At 42.3% G+C, this 26071-nt stretch overlaps 1 protein-coding gene and 1 long non-coding RNA gene across 2 annotated transcripts in view; both read left to right on the top strand.

Annotated features, from left to right (window-relative positions):
- Positions 1-23956, top strand: part of LOC117519261 — a 28298-nt gene extending 4342 nt beyond the window's left edge. The window contains exons 2-3 of the long non-coding RNA XR_004563229.1: positions 3439-3443; positions 23811-23956. This is a non-coding gene — a long non-coding RNA (uncharacterized LOC117519261). The remainder of the gene's footprint in view (positions 1-3438; positions 3444-23810) is intronic.
- On the top strand, positions 22678-23955 carry LOC117519260 (putative claudin-24). Its single transcript, XM_034180592.1, has 2 exons — positions 22678-22782; positions 22818-23955. Exon 2 carries the CDS (start codon positions 22855-22857, stop codon positions 23512-23514), a length of 660 nt encoding a protein of 219 aa, XP_034036483.1. The 5' UTR covers positions 22678-22782; positions 22818-22854; the 3' UTR covers positions 23515-23955.
- Positions 23957-26071: the final 2115 nt, after the last annotated feature.

Genomic DNA, 26071 nt, shown 5'->3' with positions numbered 1-26071 from the left:
GTCTGACACCTTTGAAAGAAATGGCCACCAGAGGGCGTTCAGTGTAAAGTCCGCGGCAACACACACACACACATATATATATTTATGGAAGTTTGCAAGATGATGGATTTTTTTTAAAGTTAAATAAGTATTAGCTATCATTTCAAATCCAATATGTCAGGCAACCTTGCAGTTTTTTAGAAAACACTATTAAAAAGTAATTTCAGCCAAAGTAATGTCCAACACACCGCAATAGCGTGTGGACACCGCATACTTTTACACTATCCTCTTTTGTTGACTGAGTCATCCTGTCACTCCCAAACTTGCAGTGATCTTTGTAGCCACCCAATCCCACCCACAGTAAAGTTCTAACCGCCTGCTCCCATGAGATTAATTGCAAATTGCACTTGTGGCTTGATATCAATGCGGTTTCTTCTCAGCAACATTCTGTGGTCTGTCTCTGATATGAACATGGAGCTATTTCTCTTTCCACTGATCCCTGGATGAACCAGATGCAAATTAGGTGATCTCTAATTCTGACATGTTCTCCTGGCTTTATGTTGCATAGCGGTTTAGTTCTCATGTCATGTCAAGACCAACCCTCCAACTCACCTGTACAGTACACGTTAAAGGCCCCTTCACACAGTGCGAATTTGGTCGATTTGCGCATAAAGTGCGCATGAAGCAGAAATCGTGTGCAAAACATGTAAAATCACAGCTGCCTCGTACACCTGTTGCTACAACTATTTGCGCACACCAGTGGCTGAAAGACAGAGTGTGCGCTGTGCAAGCCCACTGAACCCTCTCACGGCAGGTGTCAGCCAAATTCCAGGTGACACACACAAACATCAAACACCACTTAGAAAATGTGTGGCCATTCGTACTATTAACACGACAACACTCAGCAGACAATCACTGTTGTGCTGGCAGTGAAATTTGTCTAAGTGCCCCACGAGTGTGGCTTTGGTTTGTGCGCTGAACTGACAGGAGGCGTGGCCGCCAACAGAAGCGGCTGTGGAAATCTGTCAATCTGGACATCCCAGCTAGACAACACGTACTGTGTTTGGATGGACATGGACTAACAGTTACCCACTGTGACACGTGTATGTCTGCTTGCTGTCATCACATGGACATAAATAAAAACATATATCACTTTAGCGACAGGCTGCAGCAAGCGCGCGCTCGCACACTGCAGCCCATTGACAGTCTGCTCCCAGGCTGAAACAAACCGTCAGATAATAACACGCAGCGGGTGATCTGACTGTCACGTCACCCACATGAGCTCTGTTCCACATGACACGGTGTGAGTCCTGCAGCACGCTGGCAGGACATGCGCGCAGGCTGGCTGGACACGCACCAGCAAATGTGGACATGATGAGACGAGCAAACTGCTTGTCATTCATGTCATTTTATGACTGTATGTCTGTGACCATGGGTCATCTACAGAGGAACTGACAGATCATATTCGTATTGTCCGCTTGATAAGAGGGATTCAGCATAATGCAATGTTTTTATATGGTGTGTGATTTTATTTTATTTTTAAATATGCCCATGTCCTTCCTGATATCAGGCAGGACACATCGCTAGTAGCTCAGTGTTAGTTTCTGACTGGCAACCAGAGTTTTTGGAAAGTGTGGGTTTGAATTCCGTGGGTGACATGTATTTTTTGTTTTCACATCAGCTCTGCAATGTGGTTACACATCACACTGCTGCTCACAGTGTGATCCTGCATGCACAAAACCAATGCAACATGTATTTTTTTTTTAATAAATTTTTTCTTCACAGCAGCTGCGCGATGTGGCACTGGCACTGTGTTGCACGAACTGTTGCATCGGCATCGTGCACACCTGTTCTGAGTTGCTCTGAGTTGTACATATTCGCACTACATGTGAAGGAGCACTAATGGATGTCACAGCCATTCCCCTGACTCTCCCATGCACCTTATTATACCCCACTGTCATCCTTCAGAATCTGCCATGGCCCATGTCAGACCACTCGGTAACCTGTCCAGTCCATCTGACTGACTTGATTGTCCCACAGCTGTCGCAGGGCTTTCATTCTGACTCTGCCGTGGACTTGGACAGGGCTACTCAGTCACCCTCCTGATGTATTTTCCATCCCCTATTGGTCTTTTGGTTGCTCCCCGATTTTCTCTAGTGTAGTAGGGGTCTTATGGTTCCTGTCGGTCATTCTGGTCTCCACTTTGTTTATTGTTTATTTATTTGGATCCCCATTAGCTGCAGCTCCGCTGCAGCTACTCTTCCTGGGGTCCACACAAGTCAACAAACATAATATAAAGAAATAAAAAATGCATTCAAAAATATATAAAATAAGAAATAATAAAAAAGAAAAAACAAACAAAAACAATCAAGTTCCAATCAAATTAATCATCACATCTCGTCAATCTATATACACAAAAAACTTATCTATAAATGATCAAAAGTTAAACCCAGATTGCTTGTTATATCCACAAATGTCATTTTAGAAGTTCCTTAAAAGAACATTCATTTGAAGTGAGTTTGATGCATTCCGGTAATAAATTCCATTCCTTCATACCCCTAAATATGACCCCTAAATAGTGTTCTTTATGGCATTAGTTCTAGCTACAGGTAGCATAAAGTTTCCCACCACAGCATGTCTGGTTATGTATCCATGATTTTCTGAACTGAAAGAGCAATTCCTAAACAAAATACAAGGTAACTTAGTGACAATAATTTTTCTGGTAAAAATGATCCGTGAATATAAAAGTCTATCTTTACCTAACAGCCAGTTTAAATTTTTATGCATTGCAATGATATTTGTCCTGTAACTGCACTTGTGCTATATGAGCAGCCCTATTTTGAATAATCTGTAATTTATTTAGCATTTCTCCAGAGGCATTTGACCAAACTGCTGGGCAATAGTCCAGATATACTAATAATAATGCTTTAATAGCATAATTCAAAGTTGTACAACTTAAAAACCTTGCATGTCTTCTTATAATCAATAAACCCCTGCCCATTTTTACAGAAACATTGTTTACAGTTGTGCTCAAACGTTTACATACCCTGGCAGAATGTTTGCTTTTTTGGCCATTTTTAAGAGAATATGAATGACAAAAACTTTTTTTTTCATTCATTGTTAGTGGTTGGGTGTTTCCTCTTTTTAAATCAAAATGACAAGAGAACTACCCAAATGAACGTGATTAAAAGTTTACATACCCCTGTTCTTAATACTGTGTATTACCCCTTTAACATCAGTGACAGCTTGGAGTCTTTTGTGGTAGTTGTGGACGAGGCTCTCTGATGGTAAAGCTGCCACTGAATATGTCTTGGACTTTATTTACATTAATTGCAAAGAAATACAAACAATATGGCACTCTATGGTAAATCTGCATGGAGTAGACAGTTCTCAAAAACTGAGTGACTGTGGAAGAAGTAGAAGAGTGAGGAAAGCCACCAAGACACCCAGACAACCCAGAAGAAGTTATAGGCTTACATGGCTGTGACTGGAGAAATTATGCACAGTGCGAGCATTGCATTTTGTATCACCAGTTATCCATCTTCATGAAGTGGTATAGAGGAGGGTTTTCTTAAAAAGCAAACCTGAAAGTTTAGCTACAAATTGCCAGAATGTACATCTGAGACGCAAGCCAGGATTTGATCTGTTTTGGTGAAAGAAAACCCTTCTCTGCTCTACTCCACTATGAAGCTAAGAGTAGTGATGCAAACTCACAATAGTAATAAAACTCACAATAGTAGCTATAGAATAATAAATATTCCATGATCAGGTGTTGAGCAGCGATGCGTGCTGGAGCCGGGTCTGCCATCCCCGCCGATGCACTTGCAGGTGGGTATGTCGCTGTAGTTTCCAGTGTAGTGCACCCCAGAACGGAGGTAACCGCACGGCCGAAGAGCGTTGCGTGAGCGTAAATTCTCCTGATGGCTCCTCCAGTGATCCAGGACACAAGAACACAGGAGAGCAGTCAGGCAACATGAGGGTTTGGACATCGTGGGCACACGTGATCTGCACAGCGCAGGGACCGGAGGGAAACGGGGCATGTCCGAACATGGCTGTACCGCTGCTCTGGTTATGTGACATGGCTCTACCAGCTTCCATACCAAGGCATGCCGCAGAGCTGTTTTAGGTGGCATATCTGGCGTACTCAGCAGGGATGAAGGAAGCTGCGGGGCCTGTAATGTCGGCGGGCGTGACGTCACAGATGTAGAAGCAAAAAAATACTGAGGTGGCGACTGGCGAGACTGCCACAGGGGATAAGATGATGGACTTGGCGTGTTTGACAAGGAATCATAGATTTCGAATTCATACAGAAAGTCCATCGGGTCTTCCACGCATTCGGGGTTTTCATGTATTCCATAATCCCTTGCGCACCAGAGAGTCGCTGCAGTCAAAACAACACAGAGTCCATACAATGACAATTGTAAATGAATATTATACTACAAAAATGTAATTTTTTTAATGCTTTTAATCACGTTAAGAGAAACTGCTGCATGATACCCTGAAAACATGCTAAAACAATTATAACAAATTATCCGTGTCTGCTATGAGATGAACTCAAAGATCTAAATTTTTTTCCACATACACAATATCACCATTTCTCTCAAATATTGTTCACAAACCAGTCTAAATCTGTGATAGTGAGCACTTCTCCTTTGCTGAGATAATCCATCCCACCTCACAGGTGTGCCATACCAAGATGCTGATTAGACACCATGATTAGTGCACAGGTGTGCCTTAGACTGCCCACAATAAAAGGCCACTCTGAAAGGTGCAGTTTTATCACACAGCACAATGCCACAGATGTCGCAAGATTTGAGGGAGCGTGCAGTTGGCATGCTGACAGCAGGAATGTCAACCAGAGCTGTTGATCGTGTATTGAATGTTCATGTCTCTACCATAAGCCGTCTCCAAAGTTGTTTCAGAGAATTTGGCAGTACATCCAACCAGCCTCACAACCGCAGACCATATGTAACCACACCAGCCCAGGACCTCCACATCCAGCATGTTCACCTCCAAGACGTCTGAGACCAGCCACTCAGACAGCTGCTGAAACAATCGGTTTGCATAACCAAAGAATGAATGCCTACTTTAAGAAAAGGGAGGAGCACTGGGTAACATATAAGAGTGGAGGAAGGTGCACACAGGTGGACTACATTCTTTATAGGAGATGCAAGCTAAAAGAAATCACAGACTGTAAGGTGGTAGCAGGAGAGAGTGTCACTAGACAGCATAGGATGGTTGTTTGTAGGATGACTTTAGAGGTAAAGAAGAAGAAGAGAGTGAGAGCTCAACAAAGGATCAGATGGTGGAAGCTGAAGGAGGAAGACTGTTGTGTCAAATTTAGCGAGCAGGTGAGAGAAGCACTAGTTGGAGGGGAAGCAATTTTGGACAACTGGAAAAGTACTGCAGATGTGGTGAGGGAGACAGCTAGGGCAGTACTGGGTATGACATCTGGACAGTGGAAGGAAGACAAGGAGACTTGGTGGTGGAATGAAGAGGTCCAGGAAAGCATAAGGAGAAAGAGGTTGGCGAAAAAGTTTTGGGATAGTCAGAGAGATGAAGAAAGTAGACAGGAGTACAAGGAGATGCGGCGTAAGGTGAGAAGACAAGTGGTAAAAGCAAAGGAAAAGGCATATTGCGAGCTGTACAAGAAGTTGAATAGTAAGGAAGGAGAAAAGGACTTGTACCGAGTGGCCAGACAAAGGGACAGAGCTGGAAAGGATGTGCAGCAGGTTAGGGTGGTAAAAGATGCACATGGTAATGTGCTGACAAGTGAGGAGTGTGTGCTGAGAAGGTGGAGGGAATATTTTGAAGAGTTGATGAATAAAGAAAATGAGCGAGAGAAAATGCTGGATGATGTGGTGAGAGTAAATCAGGAAGTAAAAGAGATTAGCAAGGAAGAAGTGAGGGCTGCTATGAAGAGGATGAAGAGTTGAAAGGCAGTTGGTCCAGATGACATTCCAATGGAGGCATGGAAATGTCTAGGAGAGATGGCAGTAGAGTTTCTAACCAGATTGTTTAATAAAATCTTGGAAAGTGAGAGGATGCCTGAGGAGTGGAGACGAAGTGTGCTGGTTCCTATTTTCAAGAACAAGGGTGATGTGCAGAGCTGCCGTAACTACAGAGGCATAAAGCTGATCAGCCACAGCATGAAGTTATGGGAAAGAGTAGTAGAAGCTAGGCTTAGAAAACAGGTGAAGATCTGTGAGCAGCAATATGGTTTCATGCCGAGAAAGAGCACTACAGATGCAATGTTTGCTCTGAGAATACTGTTGGAAAAGTACAGAGAAGGACAGAAAGAGTTACATTGTGTGTTTGTGGACTTAGAAAAAGCTTATGATAGGGTGCCAAGAGAAGAGCTGTGGTATTGTATGAGGAAGTCTGGAGTGGCAGAGAAGTATGTTAGGGTAGTGCAGGACATGTACAAGAATAGTGTGACAGTGGTGAGATGCGCAGTCGGAATGACAGACTCATTCAAGGTGGAGGTGGGATTACATCAAGGATCAGCTCTGAGTCCTTTCTTGTTTGCAGTGGTGATGGACAGGTTGACAGATGAGATCAGAAAGGAGTCCCCATGGACTATGATGTTTGCAGATGACATTGTGATCTGTAGTGAGAGTAGAGAGCAAGTTGAGTCTAGTCTGGAGAAGTGGAGATATGCTTTGGAGAGAAGGGGAATGAAAGTCAGTAGAAGCAAGACTGAGTACATGTGTGTGAATGAGAGGGAGCCCAGTGGAATAGTGCAGTTACAAGGAGTAGAAGTGGTGAAAGTAGATGAGTTTAAATATTTGGGGTCAACTGTTCAAAGTAATGTAGAGTGTGGTAGAGAGGTGAAGAAGAGAGTGCAGGCAGGGTGGAGTGGGTGGAGAAAGGTGGCAGGAGTGATTTGTGACCGAAGAATATCAGCAAGAGTGAAGGGTAAAGTTTACAAAACAATAGTGAGACCAGCTATGTTGTATGGTTTAGAGACAGTGGCACTAACAAAAAGACAGGAGGCAGAGCTGGAGGTGGCAGAGCTGAAGATGTTGAGATTCTCTTTGGGAGTGACAAGAATGGGCAAGATTAGGAATGAACATATCAGAGGGACAGCTCAGGTGGAACGGTTTGGAGACAAAGTCAGAGAGGCGAGATTGAGATGGTTTGGACATGTGCAGAGGAGGGACCCAGGGTATATAGGGAGAAGGATGCTGAGGATGGAGCCACCAGGCAGGAGGAGAAGAGGGAGGCCAAAGAGGAGGTTCATGGATGTGCTGAGAGAGGACATGCAGGTGGCTGGTGTGACAGAGGAAGATACAGAGGACAGGGTGAGATGGAAACGATTGATCTGCTGTGGCGACCCCTAACAGGAACAGCCGAAAGACAAAGAAGAAGATAAAAATAGTTTTATGTTGTGATATTAATGGTGTCCGTGTGCAGTGGTCAAAATGCAGCGTGATCAGAGCGTCTCAATGCAGTTCTCAATGTTACTGAGATCTCGCAGCGCTGCGACCTCTCCGAGATTTTGCGGGATTTGAAACCTGAAAAGCCTCAATGGAGGAATTTGACCTCGGTCAAACTGGACCTTAATATCTGCCAGTTCTGGGAAGGCTGAGATGATATTTGGCTCCGTTCGAAGTAACTGATCAAGAGCCGAAAAAATATGCTGCCTGTGTCGCCGTCCTGATTTGCCGAGAAATTAAAAAAATAAGTCCTGTATTTTAAACAGTGTCTCTGCTGTGGCCTGAAGTGCAAATCCCGCTGATTCAGATGAGGACTTGTAAGCGTCGCAATCTTCATCCTCCTCATCCTCGACGTCCTCCCATTCCGATTCGCTGTCAGGAGGTGGCAGTGTGGCTGGCAGATATGCCTCAGGGTGCTTCACCCAGTCAGGAAGTTTCTCCTCGGCAAATAAATCATCCAGCTCTTGAAGGTCGGGGAAGACCTGAAATAACCATGCATAAACCTCCAGTAACTCCCAAGCCTGATCCCAATAATCAAACTTTTCTCTCTTCTGTTCCACATGACCACATATCTTGACAGAACGAGCTGGCCAGAACATGGACACAGCAGGCTCTCACTCGTCTAGGAACTCAGCCATGACACATTCTGACATTGCCACTATCAAGGAGGTTTTTGCCGATCTAAAATTTTTTTGTGTGTGCTTCCGGACCATTTCTAAACGGATGGCTCTGTGGATACGAGACCGTCGTGTGCTCTTTCTCTGGTTATCACAAGAGCTGGACATCAGCCATTTTCCGGCAGATTTCACTTTTAACAAGAGATTTTGTCATGAAAAGCCACGCGGAGGCTTCACGCGACATGACCAATTCGCTTTGGAAGCGAGACAAAGGAATACCTCCATTTCGGCGTGTCAGAGGACAAGTTAGGACAAGCCCAGCTCTCCACAATTTCACTGATACTTAGTGGACTGGTAAGCATTGAAAGCCGAGATAGACATGTCCTAACTTGACCTTATTCTCTGTGAAGCCCGTAAAATTTTTACCAAAAGCCAGATAAATTTTTCGAATGGTTTCCAGCTGCCAGTCTCTAACAGCTTCTGAAAAAATTCTGATGGGAAAAAACCCCAAATCATTCCGCCATTTCCAGACAATGAAAATCCGACGACGGGGCGGGACCACGCCTTCCACAAGGCGTGCTCACAGGCGAATGACGTCACCGACAGGCGTGGAAAAACTCACACATGCGCACGAGAGTTCAAGCTTGTCTGACGTGAAAACATATGAATCAAATCCATATAGTTAAAATAAATAAATAAATAAAAAGGTACGATACTTTATGGACAGACCTCGTATTTCTATGATTCAAAGCCCAGCCATTTATTTTTTTCACATCATGCTCGGACTCGGACCTGCAGCCTGGATGTGCACCTGTTAAATTAGACACAAAAGGCTGTGATTTGACACATTTTGTTGTGTGGACCGCTGAAGAGGAGGTACTGCTGGCCCACTACCACCAGAGGGCGCCCTGCTTGGAGTGCGGGCTCCAAGCACGAGAGGGCGCCAGACCCAGAGGAAGTGACAGCTGTCACTCATTACTCCAGCTGTCACTCATCTACACCACCATATAAGCCGGACTGCAACTCCACCTCCCCGCCGAGAAATCGACTACCAGTACTAAGGTAATTTCTCTGCTGAATTTAAACTGTGACTTACGTCTGATCTGTTTGCAGCCGTTGTCCTGTGGTGCCCTTTCAACTGGGTTGGCGGTCAGTGAGAGAAGCGACGTCTTCGCCTCTCACTCCATCCAGATAAGTGGTTACAGGAGCTGCTAGTGTGTTCCTAGGTTGGAGGTGGAGGTGCTTCCTCCCAACTGTGTTTGGACTGTTAATTACTGAGTGTGCGGACTCACACTCACACATCATCTTTCTGTTTTCTGCCAGCAGTACCAGGGTCGACAGCCGAAGACAGAGGCCACCTGGGGACTCGGGACTTGGCGGCTCCGGTGTTCTTCAGGCCGTTGGTGGTGGAAGCCGTGTGGGACGCGGCTTCTCTCTCGTCGGGCGTCTTCTATCTTCGAGCCTGCCCACACGTCACCTGGTGTTTATTGACTGTGAAAATTAAGACACGTTTCGTTGTGTAATATCACAACATTAAATTGTTACCTTTTGGCTTACTCATTGTCCGTTCATTTGCGCCCCCTGTTGTGGGTCCGTGTTACGACACCTTCCCAACACATTTTCTGCTTTGAATCCTTCGTCCGCCATCATATTTTAATAGTTTTTACACTGCGCGCTGATTACAAGTGGTTCAGCAAAGTCTGCACATTTACAGCACGAAATCTGAAAAAGAGGAAATTGTACAGCTTACCTTTGATTTGGAGATGATGATTGTGGAAAGAAAAGCTTGTTGAGGGTCAAATAAATCCATAAGAAAGCATAACACTGGTCAACAACAAATTTGTTGTCTGCGTTTTTTCAGCTGATTTAGGACGAATCTGATGCGCTGAATCCAAAAATCACATTGGTTTTGCTCAATCAGGTCAAGTTTTTGAGTTATGGCCACATGTCGTTTTTTGCGTTTTTGTTCACATGTACGCATGTGTTTCTGTGCATGTGGGATAGTAGGGACCGTGCTCAGCATTACACGAAGAAGGACTGGCCTGTGCGGGAGGAACTGGTGCCTTGCAAAGAAAGGAACGTCATCAACGACCCTCTGTTGGACAGAGACAGAATACTCTTCCCACCGCTGCACATCAAACTCGGCTTAATCAAGCAGTTCACCCAGGCTCTGGACAAGGATGGTGACTGTTTCACTTACTTGTGCCAGGCTTTTCCAGGATTGACCATGGAGAAGTTGAAAGCTGGCATCTTTAATGGTCCTCAGATGCGTAAGCTCATCAGAGATCCAGAGTTCGAAAGCTCAATGAACGAAGTGGAACTGGAAGCGTGGAAGGCATTTGTTCTGGTAGTAAAGAACTTTCTTGGCAACAATAAGGCCAGAAACTACGCAGAACTTGTCAACAACATGCTGACTGCTTCAGAAACCTGGACTGCAACATGAGCGTCAAGATGCACTACCTATTTTCACATATGGACCGGTTTCCTGAGAACCCTGGGTTCAATGAGTGACGAGCAGGGGGGAGAGATTCCATCTGGACATGAAAGAGATGGAGACCAGGTATCAGGGTCACTGGGATGCAGTCATGATGGCTGACTACTGTTGGGACTCGAAGAGAGACCTCCCTGCCACTGAGTATTCCAGGAGATCGATTAAACGAAGTTCAACCCCTGAAGTTTGAACAATGGTGCAAGCAACATGCAATTTACGTGTACTTACCTTTATCATTGCCCACCATTCAGTTACAGTATCGATGTTTCTATCAGGTAATAAATATATGTTGTTGGAAAAACATTTTTTTTTCTCTTAAAAACATATTTAGGATGGTATGTGTTGACAAATCAGCTGATAATGCCACAAAAATGTAATGATTTTTTTTTTCAAATCAACTTTGCACAAAAACCTGACCTGATGGAGAAAAACTGATGCCATTTCCTGATTCAGCAGTGCAAAAATACCCTAAATAAGTTGTAGAAATCTAGACAACATTCAAAAAGTAAAAAATTGTTGCCCAGTGTAATCCAGAGACGGAGAACTTTAAAACTGTCACGCACGTCATCGCATGACACAGAATTACAGAGCTGCAGAAGCATAAATCAGGCTTTAAATTAAGTATCTGCATGTAATCCAGCTATTTTATTAATTTATTTGCTGAACATGCCGGGTTGTTGTGCATTTGAAGAGTTCATATGCAAAACCCAGTATCTCCAAAACCATAAATTTTTAGTTGATGCCAACATGTACTTGGCTGTCAAGGGGACCATCAGTGTGCAAAATATGAAGGAATTTGAACAAACTGTTTTCATGTTATTGATGAAAGTCTGTGCATTTCTGCATAGGGTTTCCTTTAATTTCCATTTTCAACTGCATTTTCTCCATTTGAAAAAAAAGGACTTACTGGGTTTTGCATCTGAACTCTTCATTTGGATGCCACAAATAGACACAGCAAGGACTTCAAGATGTACAGATTCCCTTCAGATCCAACAGAAGAAAAGTCAGCTGTGTGGGATGGAAGCCGACATCATCATCAAAGTTTTGTGAGGTAAATTTATTGTTCATTCCCACCTAAATTGCCATTGTATAAACCAGATATTCACAGTCACCGGACAAAAAGTCCAGATGTTTTTGTATTGTTTTCCATGTAATAAACACCGTATATATTTTGTATAACGGATTTGTTTGCTCACATCGGATAAAATGTCCCGTCCGATCAGGCTGAATTTCCATTAAAACCCCGAGCAGTCTGAACGTGCAAAGTAACAGAGGTACAAATTAAAGTTCAGTACTGACAGTCGCTGATTTGAGGAAAGTGAGACCGGAGTCATTTCTGTGATTAAAAGCTCGACTGCTTATTTTTCACACCGTGCTCAGACTCCGACCCACAGGCTGACATATGCACATGTTAAATCAGACACCACAAAAGGCTGTAATTTCACACTTTTCTGTTTTCAGTCCTTCGTCCGCCATCATAATTTAATAGTTTTTTTCAGTGCACTTTTCGGGATCACATACGTTTGGCAGAAATGTCCGCAAATTTACAACACAGTCTGAAAAAGAGGAAATTGTACAGCTTATGTTTGATTTGGAGGTGATTATTGTAGAAAGAAAAGCTTGTTGAGGGTCAAATAGTCCAGAATAAAGCATAATCCAGAGACGGAGAACTTTAAAACTGTTACGCACGTCATGTAGGGACGAGAAAATCTGCCGATCGAGGCCTGCATGTGCATTCCATCAATGCATGTTTATCGTTGTGCACAGTGTGCAGAGGATTCCCCACAAAGATCGCTTTTTTCATTGTCCTCACTGGGGTATTTCCCATAAATTCCTTGTAATGACGTATGCAGGAAGTTCCTCTTTGACCTTGTTTTGTCTGGTTCAATTCTGCCATTTCCTTTCATGTACTTCTTTCGTGCTGAAAATTTTTGCTCAACTTTACCAAGCATAAAAACCACGTCACCTTTACAGCACTCATTCAAAGGTAGTAGCCCTAAAATCTAATATTATGTCGACATAATGATGAAGTTCATGACATCTGATCATATTGAGAACGTGTTTTTTGAGAACGCGAAAATGACCATACTAAAATTACCATAACTTAACCATGCTTGACAATCTTGGTGTCAGTTTTTTTGTTTTTCATGCTCTATCAATTGCACCTGTAAAAAGTACAATTTATGGACTTTCATTTTTTTGTCTCGTCCCTACGTCATTACATGATATGGAGTTACAGAGTTGCAGAAGCATAAATCAGGCTTTAAATGAATTAAATAAATCATCATAAATTGTAAATTTAATAGCTTAGCTAGTTTTATAGTTATTTTGCTAGTACATGCACCTGGATGTGTTGCTGTATGTGGTTAAATGATTTTTTAAAAATGTTGAAAACATTAAAGGTTCATTCAGTAGTTCAGCACAATTGGACCCAAAATGGTGCCATGTTCTCAGTTGACACTATTCTCTCAATTAAGGGACTCTAGTAGTAACCAGTAAACCAGTACCAATCAGTATGTCTGTTATTTAAAATTATATTTGCATTTATATATATATATATTTACACTTTTGACAATCTGTGTGCTTCTTACCCTGTGTGCTGCTACACAATGCTGTTGGAACCTCAGTTCCCCTCAGGGAGTCTTCCCAAGGAATTAATAAAGATCTATCTATTTTAATAAAAATAACAAACAGCAGCAACCTTTAATTCAAAATTTTCAATGTAAATGAAAACAAAAATGAAAGTGGTGTCCTCTTCAGCTCAAACAGTTCTGTTTAAATGAAAGGAAGGTCCCTTAAGTTTTGATTTAGACAAGAGAATGTGTGTGCATGTGTGCAGCCAAGGAAACACGAAGTGTGTGATGCAGATGCAGTCAGCTGAGCGTTTGTCCTGCTGAGGGGGAGGAGAGAAGGAGCGGTTTGGTGATTTATCTGGACATTTTTGTTTGTAGCTCTGTGTGTTTATGGATGGGAAACATTTTCCCACGTCATATCTTTGATCTGTAGCCACCCACGTTCATTTCCCACATTGTTTGTTTGAGAATCTGCACACAAATACACACACACACACACACATATACACACAATAAGCTGCACTGTTGTTTCAGTCATTTGCAGGAAAGGGCCTGACACTCAAACCGCTGAAATGTCCCGAAATTCATTCTTACCATGTCTACAACTGATATTTTTAAACTAAATCTGGTGATCAGTGCCATTTCTTTTAAAACAGAAGGTTACCGGATCAAGATAACACCCGTCTGTTCTCTCTGGAATGTGAAGTTGGATCAGGAAGGGCATCTGGTGTGGTGACCCGGTGCAAAAAGGGAGAAGCCACAAGAACTTTTGTGCATTTTTATTTGCTTCATCCACATTCATTCATGGATATTAATTTTATAGGGTTGCACATATTAAAAGCACTGCTTGTGCACTTCCAGAACAGAATGACAAGCAGCACTTGAAGTGCAAAATGTCCTGTTAAGATGCTGAGGTAGCCTGACGACTGCAGTGGAACATGTTATCTGGATCTTTGTGGAAGCACATGGACATTATGCTTGTTAGATCTAACAGACTGAGCTGAGATGTGGAAAATAATAGTGGACCTGTACTGAAATAATCCTGTCTATCTGTGCTGGAGATTTTTGTTTTGTGCTGCACTGGAAACAGACTGCACTCAGTCTGAGCTCAGGGTACGAACATCTCAACATCTGTAGTGCTCACACGCACATGTCCGTCTTCATCAGCGATGTCAGGAAATCCTTCCATATTATCAAACTGGGTTTCTGACTCAGACTAGACTTTATCTGAATTTGACAGTGTTGCTCTACAAACGTAGTCCAAGTGGAATTCAACTCAACTCACCTTTTTTCTTGTATAGCACCAAATCACAACAAACAGTTGCCCCAAGGTGACCAACTGAATTGGTCACACAAAACTATAAAACTGCTGCGGTAAAACCTGTTTACGAGAAATTAGTGGCAGCTGCTGGTCTTTCTAAGAGGGGAAGCTCATTGTCAACTTACATCATAAAATTTGTACATTTATTTCTCTGTAAATTCTGCCCTCTGTTTCTTTTCCAGAATATGGTCTGTGACCCTGTCGTATCAAGTAGACGTCTTTTCCAGGGACTTGACCAGTGTCCTCTCAATGCCACATGGACTCACATGTTCATTGCTCTTTTCATGCCTTTTATATGCTCAGTCAAAGTTAGACGGATCCCCAAAACCCAATTTTGACCAGTCAAGTCATCCCTGAGATGGTTTCATCAAGGGGCCAACAGTCCATTTTCTTGTCACAGCACTCCAGGTCAGCCAGCTAACGTTGTTTGTTATACCAGAAGAGCTGAGAAGACCTGTTACTTTCCCTACTTTTTACACCAAATCAATCTTAGGTGTTGGTCTGCCTGCTGGTTCATTCTAAGTTTCTCCTTGTAACAAAGACTAACAGATGGCTTTGACAAAATAAGGTTGACAATATTCCCATTGTCTGCCATCATGTGTGCACAGCCCAGTCTCAGTTTTTTTTCGTGCTCCCGTGACGAAATGAGTCAAATTTTTGTGACAGAGCTTTTTTTAACTCACTATTCCTAACCCTACTCCCACCCTCAACCCTAACCTTAACCATAACCTAATCTTACTCCTTCCCCCCACCCTAACCATAACCCCCCCCCCGCTTCACTTTTACTTTCATGCAGCCATCTCGGAATGAATTAGAATGAATTCGTGCTGCCGTGACGAAAATGAGGCGCTTTTCGTCACAATATCATGAACCAGTAGATTAATGTATATTTCGTGCTGCTGAATCAGAACTTGCCGTGAGACCAGGTTGTGTGTGCACCTTGTTAGCTGCCTAGTTTACTCTGACCTAACCAACATTATGAAATATAAATGACTGATTGAACAAACTAATGAAACATTAAACTCAAAAAATGGAATCAGGGTCCCGTGCTGCAGTGGTTCAAGTCCTATTTAACGGACAGGCACTTCTCTGTTTTCATCAATGGCCACTCCTCTTCTACCGCCCGACTGTCTTCTGGTGTCCCACAAGGCTCCATTTTGGGCCCAGTTCTGTTCTCTCTTTACATGCTGCCTCTGGGTTCAATCAGCTCTAGCCATAATGTGTCTTTTCATATGTACGCCGATGATCTTCAAATCTATCTACCAGTCTCACCAGATTCTCCAGATGCATTTCAGACCATCAACACCTGTATGGATGACATCAAGCACTGGCTCACACAGAATTTACTGAGTCTAAATGAATCCAAAATGGAATTCTGTCTATTTGGCACCACAAGCCCACTTGCCGCTGTCTCAAACGGTCACTCACTTCCTCACATAACACCGTAATCAGAAACTTGGGAGTTCACTTGGACACTGGCCTAATCTCCATAACAAATTGACTCTGTTGTTAAGACAAGCTTCTTTCAGCTCCGCATTCTCACAAGAGTGAAACCCTTCCTCAGTTGTTGTGACCTGGAGAAAGCAATCCACGCATTCATCAGCTCACGCTTGGACTACTGCAATGCTTTGTACATTGGACTCAGTCAAACATCTTTACACAGATTACAATTGGTACAGAATGCTGCTGCCCGGCTCCTCACAAATTCTCGTAAACATCACCATATCACACCTGTTCTCCACTCTCTCCACTGGCTGCCAGTGCAATACAGGATCCAATACAACTTCTCCTGTTTGTTTTCTGCTCCATCCACAGCTTCGCACCTGCGTATCTATGTGAGATTCAGACTCTTCACCAGCCCAGCAGATTTCTACGATCTGCACAGCTCTACTTGTTGGAGCAGCCCAGGTCTCGAAGCAAACAGTGGGGTGATCGTACTTTCGCAGCAGCAGGTCCTAAACTTTGGAACTCGCTGCCCCTTGACTTGCGTGCCATCTCAGATCTGCCCCTTTTTAAAACAAAACTCAAAACGTATTTGTTTAGATGTGCTTTGATACTTAGTCTTTTTAGACTTGGGAAAAAATGAATCCGTGTTCCTCTTTTTAACTATATTTTAAATGCGATTTTTATATGTACATCGCTTTGGTCAACTTAGGTTGTTGTAAGGCGCTTATCAAATAAAATTTGATTGATTGATTGATTGAATGTTGAAATTATTGTATCGGATGGGTTGTTATAACAATAACTCAGACTGAGAGACAAACTCAACATAACAACTGCTCTCGTTCACTCAAACACTGTACGACACAGAGACCACGCCCCTTATCATTAAACGCTGACACTGTACGCGTGCTGACGGACGGTCATTAGCTGTGCTGACACTCACACTCATGGTGTGGCAAAACAAATACTTCAGGTTACAACGGTACCTCAGAAAATTGCATAAAAGACAAAGTAACAGTAACAGCAATGAATGTAAACCATGTAACATGTGAGAAATGGCATTATCTGGTAGTTCTATCAGCAAACATGCTAACCAGTGCATGCTGGGATAATCCCAACTTCCGTTAATGCAACACACTACATTATGTTAAACTGAAACAAGGAAATATTATGAGTGTGTGTTATTTACAGTGTAAGAAGTGAACAGTGGAAATGGTCATGTAATGTTTTTAAACACCAAGAAATGAGCTGCAGTTTGTCTTTCGGCTTCACTTGCAAAATCCGCGACGGGACTGAGCTCACGATGATTAAGTGAGCTCAGTCACGTCTGTATCAACTGCATTGAATTCAATAATCAATTGTAGCAGCACTGGTTTTACGTTGTTGCGCATTGTTACTCTTATTTATTTATTTATTTATTTGGAAATTGCCCCTTTCTATGTCCCCCCTTCTGTGGATTATATCCACCAATCAATAGTATTGAACTGGTTTCTGCATTGCTGTACAGTGTCACCGTTTTTATATTTATTTATTTGATTGTTCTTACGCTTTAATGCATTTTATCAGCATCTTGTTTTGATATTGCTGTCAATAATGTCACTGTACTGATGTTATAAATGTTTACATGGGGTATTTAGGGGCTATTTATTGCACTGGTTTGCACTTTTTTTTTTTTTTTAATTACACATGTGGATGCTCCAGACGTAATTTCGTTGTTCTTTGTGGCAATGACAATAAATGCTTGAATTTCGATTTTAAGTGACAGTGTATTCAGTCTATTGAGGTTTCAAATCTCGCAAAACTTCGGAGAGCTCTCCATTCTGCGAGATGCCGTTAACATTGAGAACTGCACTGAGAAGGTCTGATCAGGCTTAAGTTGGTTCCACTCCTTCAGCCAATGCAAAGGAGTCGGTATTGGGTTATTTGTTCACGTGACTTTTAGTCAGTATTCTGACATTTTGCCGATTGGCTGAGACACGCCACTCTGTGGTTGGCTGCAGCCTTTGTTTACAACGTTTCAAACCTCCAAATGTTTTTGGTTGCCATGCGAATTCCAGACACACAAAGCAAATACCTCGTTTCCATTTTGGTTTGACAGGGGTGAGATAAACTTCCACAGAGTCAGCCAATCACAGAGCCAATAGCGGCCGATGTATCAGATGGACCAATCACAGCCATGTTTTCAAAAACACGCTACCACTCTCTTTGTATAAGAGACTGTGGTACCAGTGCTAAATCAGACTGCACTTTAACCGCTGCACACGGACAACAGCGTCCCAACATAAAACTCTTTGTATTTTGTGCCTAAAACTCTGCTGAATATATTGTCTGAGTTTATAGATGTTGTTACTGTGTTTGTTTTATGTAAACATGCGAGAAGCTCAGGTTGTTTCTCCGTTATTTTCAGTGGGAGTTGCTGTGAGTCGTGATCACTTCCTGTTCATGTCGTTCTGGGAGAAAGTGAAGTTTGCTCTTTAGCATCCTGCTTATTGTCCTTTACAACACTGTTTGTCCTGTTTGTTCCAGAGTAATATATATGTGTGAAATTTGGTTTGCGTTTATTAAATTCCACACAGGTTAAACGTAGCAGACACAGATTATTTGGAATATTTGTTTTAGCAAGTTTTCAGGGTCTTTATTAACGTGATGAAAAGCATAACAAAAATTATATTTTGGTAGCATAATGTTCATTTGCAATTCTCGTCATGTGGATTCTCTATGTTATTTTGACTGCAGGGACTCTCTGGCACCATGGGTGCAATTTGGTGGGGGATAGGGGGGACATGTCCCTCCCCACCTTTTCAACCAGGGGGGACAGAATATGGTATGTCCCCCCCCTTCACCTTCTGACATACGAGGTCTGTCAATAAAGTATAGGTCCTTTTTATTTTTTTCAAAAACTATATGGATTTCATTCATATGTTTTTACGTCAGACATGCTTGAACCCTCGTGCGCATGCGTGAGTTTTTCCATGCCTGTCGGTGACGTCATTCGCCTGTGAGCACTCCTTGTGGGAGGAGTCATCCAGCCCCTCGTCGGAATTCCTTTGTCTGAGAAGTTGCTGAGAGACTGGCGCTTTGTTTGATCAAAAATTTTTCTAAACCTGTGAGACACATCGAAGTGGACATGGTTCGAAAAATTAAGCTGGTTTTCAGTGAAAATTTTAACGGCTGATGAGAGATTTTGAGGTGATTCTGTCGCTTTAAGGACTTCCCACGGTGCGAGACGTCGCTCAGCGCTCTCAGCCGCCGTCGTCAGCCTGTTCAAGCTGAAAACCTCCACATTTCAGGCTCTATTGATCCAGGACGTCGTGAGAGAACAGAGAAGTTTCAGAAGAAGTCGGTTTCAGCATTTTATCCGGATATTCCACTGTTAAAGGAGATTTTTTTAATGAAAGACGTGCGGACGGGCACAGAAAAAACACCTCCGTGTTGATAACCATTTGTAAAATCCAGGCGGCTTTTGATGGCTTTCAGTGGAGTGAGTATATGAGAAATTGTTTAACAGCAGGACATGTTCCAACTTGTCCTTAAGGCTTCCAACGGAGGTGTTTTTCCTGTGGCGGAGCGACTCCTCCCACAAGGAGTGCTCACAGGCGAATGACGTCACCGACAGGCGTGGAAAAACTCACGCATGCGCACGAGGGTTCAAGCATGTCTGACGTAAAACATATGAATGAAATCCATATAGTTTTTGAAAAAAATAAAAAGGACCTATACTTTATGGACAGACCTCGTATATGTGTGTACTTGAAACATGCTATGCCAGTCTTATGTGCAAACTATGTCAATCTTATGCGCAAACCATGTCAGAATAGTATCTTTGTTTTTGCAAGTTTGTATTTTTAGCAGCATTGACTTGTTTACAACACCTGTTTCTTGTTTGTCACATTTGGAATTTTCTGGGACTGCATTTGCCCAGATTTTAAATCAAAAATAGTTGCCTCTAGGCAGGCCCGGATCCAGACCGGTTTTGACCGATGCATCGGTCAAATTTTTTTACGCATCGTTTGTCATAGGTAAAAAAACAAAATCTTGAATAATCCCGAATAGTGCCGAACGTGTCCCCATGGTGAACACAGCTTTGGTTTTCATGTCAACCTATAGTCCGTAAATTATACGGATTTTTCCGAGTTTCAGAGTCATACGGACGTACAAATAAAGTCAGATATTCAGGGTTTGGTCTGCAGCTGTGTAATCAACCGTTTCTGCAGCGCCACTCCACTTTGAAGCCGTGAACCACTGAAGCAATGCTTCGATTCAATGACTTGAGGCTCTTTGATTCGCTGCTCTTCAGAAGCAGTAAGTCCGCTTCTTAACCCCTGGCAAAGCCATTAAAATATCATGAGTCACTTTTGTGTGTATTAAAGTCACTAACTGGGACTCTTGTCTTGTTGCTGTCAAGAAACGAGAATCGTCCTCGGTTCCGTTCACACAGCTCGAAACGGCGAGCGGCTCTCTGCCAAGACGAGTCCGGTCGGAATAACTTCAAAATGAATCGCCGCTTTAAATAAAATGACACCTCTTTCCAAACGTTGTAATACAGACAAGAAACTACAATCTAGTAAAACGTTTTTTCCTCCCAAAATGAAACGTGCTGTATTTCTTTATAATTTTTTGAAGTGAAGCACAGCAGCTGTAAGAATCAGCTCAGATATATGGAAAGACATTCATGCCAATAATGTCTGAAAGGAAACGCTTTTGACAAAAACTACAGTTTTTGTTTATTCCTATTTATGTCCAGAGATCAAGGATCCACCATGTAGACTTTATTATGTCCAAAGTTTAAGGATCCAGTGACAATTTCATATTTATTTACTTTAATGCTCAATAAAATGTTCAGTTTCAATTCAGTTTCAATTTACTGATTTTACAACAAAATCTTGTGATATGTGTACAATTGTGATGTATTTGTTTTAGTATATTTAGTCATGGACATGAATATTGTTACCTGCTGGACTGTTTGTAATTTTGATTGGTATCAATGGAAAATGTGAACAGTCTGTATCTCAATATTATTAAGAATATATGCAGTCATATTTTTATTGATTTTATCAACTGAAAAAAAAAGTAAAGATTTTGGCAATAAATTTGATCCTGTTTACAGTCATTTTTTGTTATAGTGGGTTTTTTTAGGACATCATATTTATACAAATAAGTGTTCATTATGGTCCATGAAGTATAATAAATATATTAAAAGAAGTGTGACAGTGTATGTTGCACACGAATAAAGGAATGAAGATTATTGAATAACAAGACTTTATTTTATCATTGGGAAAAAAATGCATCTGTCAGATTTTCACTCTGGATCCAGCCCTGCTAAGGACTAGTGTCTACACATAAGTATCAATGGACCACATGCTAATTTACTAAATTCTGAAAGTTAGAAAAGGAAATCAGAAAAGCTATCTGGGACCTCAGAAAGCCCATCTGCAATTATTGCTTGATCTCTAAAATCAGTCTATGCAAGCGAAATTGTGTTCAGTATGAGTGTTGTCATTAGTGCCACTTCAAAAATTAAATTCATGATAAGTAATTTATCCTAAACTTATGATCTGTTGTTTTTTTCAAACTTATGCAAAAACAAATCTTGAGGAAAAAATACAGTATGCGATGGTTAATAATTATTAAGAGCCTGTGGTAAAATACATTTTACCACATTGCAGTTGTTTTTTTAATGAAAACTCAACCTATCATTCTTTTTGAGTTCTACACATGTGGTGATACCTTATTTACACCAGGATATTAATAAAATCAATGCTGGCTATTCTCAGAATAAAGTACTTATATCCACAGTTTCAAATTGCATAAGTCAAATGGTGTCCACTTTATGGTCTCCAAACATTAAAATTACTGTTCTGGATGCTCAGAATGCATCTGAGCTTATCTAGAAACTGTTGCCGGCCTCGCACTTTGTCCCCCCCAATTTCTAGTACTAAATTGCGTGCAAGGGATTATGGGATATCTCAATAGGGCGAATATCTCAAGATAGCTGTCAATCAAAATGGGATTCAGCCTTTCGACTGATCCTCCAATCATCGTATGGAAGCTCAGCATCCAGGCCCGCCCACAGCTCCATTCACCCCCAGAGACACTGAGCATCCGGGGGCGGGACAAAATCATGGCATTTAAAACTCTTCCATGCAGTGTCATCGAAGTGAACGGACGCTCGGCTTCTACAGGCAAATGCATTGACCACAGACCGTAGAAAAAAAAATAAATTTCTTGAAATCTATGACATTGACGTTATGTGAATGTATGCGAAGTTAACAAAATCAAGTCAGTTGGTTTGTGATAAGTAGCTGATTCTGAACAAACTCATCTTTGAGATGAACATGTTCTAACACATTTGTAGTCATTGAAATGTTACACAACTGTACATATTTGACCATTTAATTTTTGACATTTTAGGGGAAGCTGAGCTTCCCTTGCAGTCGACTCTGGGAGAAACCTAGATTGGAGCCACAACTACTAGTAAACTACAGACCTGCTTCCAATTTTTCCAAACTTTTTGAAGTAATCTTACAACAACTTGTTACATATTTACCAGAAAATGATATTTTAAGTCTTTAAGAAACATCATGATGTCATGTTACGTGTTGCTAATTTTGAGTTCTTTTATCCACAAGAATATACCTACACATGTAGAAAAAAGCCCAACAAGATACTGTCCCTCCTACTGTGTCCATAACGGTGAAACTTAAAAATGGGCACCAGAGAATGAACTAACATCCTGCTCCTGCTGCCCATTGGCACGGCAGCAGGAGCAGGACAACCAAAAAGGGGAGGGCCAAACGGGCCCTTCTCCTCCCCGCAGCAGCTGATGTGTACTCCTCTGAGTGGGAACTGTTGTTGAAGGAGCAGCGAGCGGACAGCTGGCGTCCTCGGCTGTAATTAGCAGGTGATCTGAGCAGTGTCTGTCCCGAGCAGACCTCCAGAGCCTCTGAAGTGCAGCCGGACAAAACATCTAGCGGAGGAGGCCAACACAAACATGGACACGTGCGCCTGTGCTTTGGAGCTGCTGGGGATGCTGGTCTACGTGGGGGCTTGGCTGTGCACGTTGACGGCCACTATCCTCCCACAGTGGCTGACCATGTCCACCGAGCTGCTGGCCATAGAGAGCTACGAGTTGGGCCTGTGGGAGACCTGCGTGGTGCAGGACATTGGTGGTATGGAGTGCAGAGCTTACGACAGCCTGCTGGGTCTCTCTTATGATCTCAAGCTCGCTCGTATCCTCATGTGCACGTCTCTGGCCGTGAGCATGCTGGGAATCCTGCTGGCTGTTCCTGGACTTTACCTGGTCAACAGCTGCAAAGGACAAGGAGGCCATCAAACCAAGAGGAGCTTAACCGTCGGAGGAGGAGCACTGGGACTGCTGGCAGGCGTGCTGTGCCTGATCCCCGTGTCCTACGTGGCTCACTTGGCAGTGATTCACTTCTTTGATGAGACAGTTCCTGACGTGGTGCCTCGGTGGGAGTTCGGTGATGCTTTATTTTGTGGCTGGGCGGGAGGCTTTCTCCTGGTGGTGGCCGGGCTCCTTTTGCTTACCTCCTGCTCGTGCTCACAGGCGGAGGCTCAGCCTACGCTGCAGAGGAGACACCAGGTCAGGAGTGCAGACGTTTCCTCGAGGAAGCGCTCAGAGTATGTTTAAAGAAGGAATTAAAGACAGACGGCACCACACAATATACTTGTAGAGCTGCACCTCAGAGACAAAACACAGGGGAAGCTTCGCTGTTTGAGGAATGTATCCCGTCGTGAGGACGGCACCCTGCAGCTAGTAGAAAATGTGTATATTTGATGTATATTTGAGTCGCCTACACTGCCCCCCTCCCCCAGCCCCACACCACTATTTAAAATGCTGCTGTGACCATTAGCAATTACTTATTTTTTGAATGTTTTATAAATGATCTTCATATTTTGGAATACTATGTTATCAGCCAAATACAGAAAAAGGATTTTCAAAACTTTGCTTTGCAAGACACTTTAGACTTTAAAATGCTGTGATTGTACGTTATTACTTTGAAAACTATTATTTCAGGAAGCAAACTATCATGTTTAGATCATTCACATAAAAGCTAGATTTGCAAAAGTACTGCATAATCGTCTCTTCTTTTATGCATGTGTGTGTGTGTGTGTGTGTGCGCGTGTGATTGTGGCTTTCTATGTGTTTGCAGTTAGGTAAATAAATATTTGGACATTAACAGCCCCCATTAAAAGTGCTGATCGTCTGTCGCAGTGCACTGCAATGCTGGACCGAGACTTTAACCTCGTACTGCAGACTGTTTGCATCCAGATCAGACAAATATTACCGGAATTGTACATTTTTGCATGGGCTCCAAAAGTAGTTGGATAGTTGACAGCTGGTCCTTCACTGTAAAAGAAAAATGAAACAAACAAACAAACAAAAATCTTTCTTTTATTGGGGTGGGAGGGGGGCTGCCAGCTGTGGTTGCCAGAACAGTTCTGTAAAAAACAGTAAGAAAGAGCTGTAAATTCCTGTTCTGAACAGCCTGTAAATTTATATAATATCACTCTAAGAAATAAAACGTTGAATTTCCACATAACATTGTCAATTAAGTGCAAAACAATACTGTAGTTGAAATTAATTAAATCAAATGAAACATTATTACCTAAATCCCTAAAATTAACAATTGCAAGTATATTGAAAATAATAATATTAATTACAATTAAAACCCCTGTGTTTAATTTCTTAAACGTATAAAACTGTTGTAATTTTACCATTTTCCATTTCTTTCATTTATATCAGGGGTGGGCAACTTGTTTCAGAAAGGGCCAAGAGGGTGCAGGTTTTCTTTGCAGCCACTGATTCCACCAGGTGATTTCACTGATTAACTGATTCCATCTGCTCAAAGTGATATTAATCAGTGAAATCACCTGGTGGAATCAGTGGCTGCAAAGAAAACCTGCACCCTCTTGGCCATTTCTGGAACAAGTTGCCCACCCCTGATTTATATAGTGCCAAATCACAACTAAGTTGCTTCAAGGAGCGTCACACAAGTAAGGTCTAACCTTACCAACACCTAGAGCAAGCACGCAGGTGAGAGTGGTAAGGAAAAACATCTGATGATTTTGAGGAAGAAACCTCAAGTAGTCCAGACTCAAAAGGGGTGACCCTCTGCTTGGACCATGTTAACAGTTACAAGGCTTTTGCAAAGTTTTACAAAGCTGAAGAAACAGAAAACAGGAAATCAAAACAACATAACATAATAAAAGAAAAGAATATGCATTTGATGAGAAGTCCACGCAGACATTTGCACCACAGGCAGGGCTCATCCAGCATTCCTCATGCCTTCAGTGGGCCTGTTCCAGCGACAACATCCATTCCAAATGCAGACTGCAGTGTGCGGCACCAGCTTCAGGCCTGGCATCTCATGATCAGTTTGGCACCCTGCAGTTTGTTGCCATCAATCCTGCAATCCTATGTGACGTTATCCGAACCTTGAACAGAGATAATTTAAAGTATAAAAAGTTTAGGCTGAGACCTGTTCCATTGCTAATAAAATGACTTCAAAAGGATAGGCAGCATAGTACTATACTATGCCAGTATGCTAGCCATATGAGAGGGAGAATAGATGCGTCTTAAGTCTAGACTTGAAAGTCTCCACAGAATCTGACAGTTTTATTGACACAGGGAGCTCATTCCATAAAACAGGTGCACAATAAGAGAAATCTCTGTGACCTGCAGACATTTTATTCACCCAAGGAACACAAAGTAGTCCTGCACCCTGAGAACGCAGAGCCCGGGCCGGTACGTAGGGTTTAAATAGGTCAGCTAAGTAGGGAGGTGCTAGTCCATGAATAATGTTATAAGTTAATAGCAGAACCTTAAAGTGTAGGTGAAACAAAAATGTGCACAAATAATCACTAAAAAGGATAAAATGTTGATATTTTAAAAAATCTTGAACAATAAAAGTTGATGATAAATGCACAGGTGAAGCACAAACAACAGCTGTCTGAAGGCTGCGCTCTATTTCAGCTGCGGCCATATTGTTGCAATGTCATCACGAGAATGGCACCTGCTGATTCAAGTCCAAATCAATTGCAAACACAGCGGAGGTCGAACTGTTTTCTGTCAATTTTTTTGTAGTGTGGAGACTTTTGTTTAAGTCCAGTCTGAAGGTGACTCTGAAGAAGCTGTGTGGAACACAGGCTTATCATTTTGAGCCTAATTTAGATGACAATGAGGG

Source organism: Thalassophryne amazonica, chromosome 10 (assembly GCF_902500255.1).
Source record: "Thalassophryne amazonica chromosome 10, fThaAma1.1, whole genome shotgun sequence".
Taxonomy (NCBI): domain Eukaryota; kingdom Metazoa; phylum Chordata; class Actinopteri; order Batrachoidiformes; family Batrachoididae; genus Thalassophryne; species Thalassophryne amazonica.
Note: the sequence above shows the minus strand (reverse complement) of the source record. Positions and strands in the feature narration are given on the sequence as shown.

Bases quoted from the DNA above. Each gene is read 5' to 3' on its own strand.
- LOC117519260 (XM_034180592.1), top strand. From the start codon at position 22,855: ATGGACACGTGCGCCTGTGCTTTGGAGCTGCTGGGGATGCTGGTCTAC.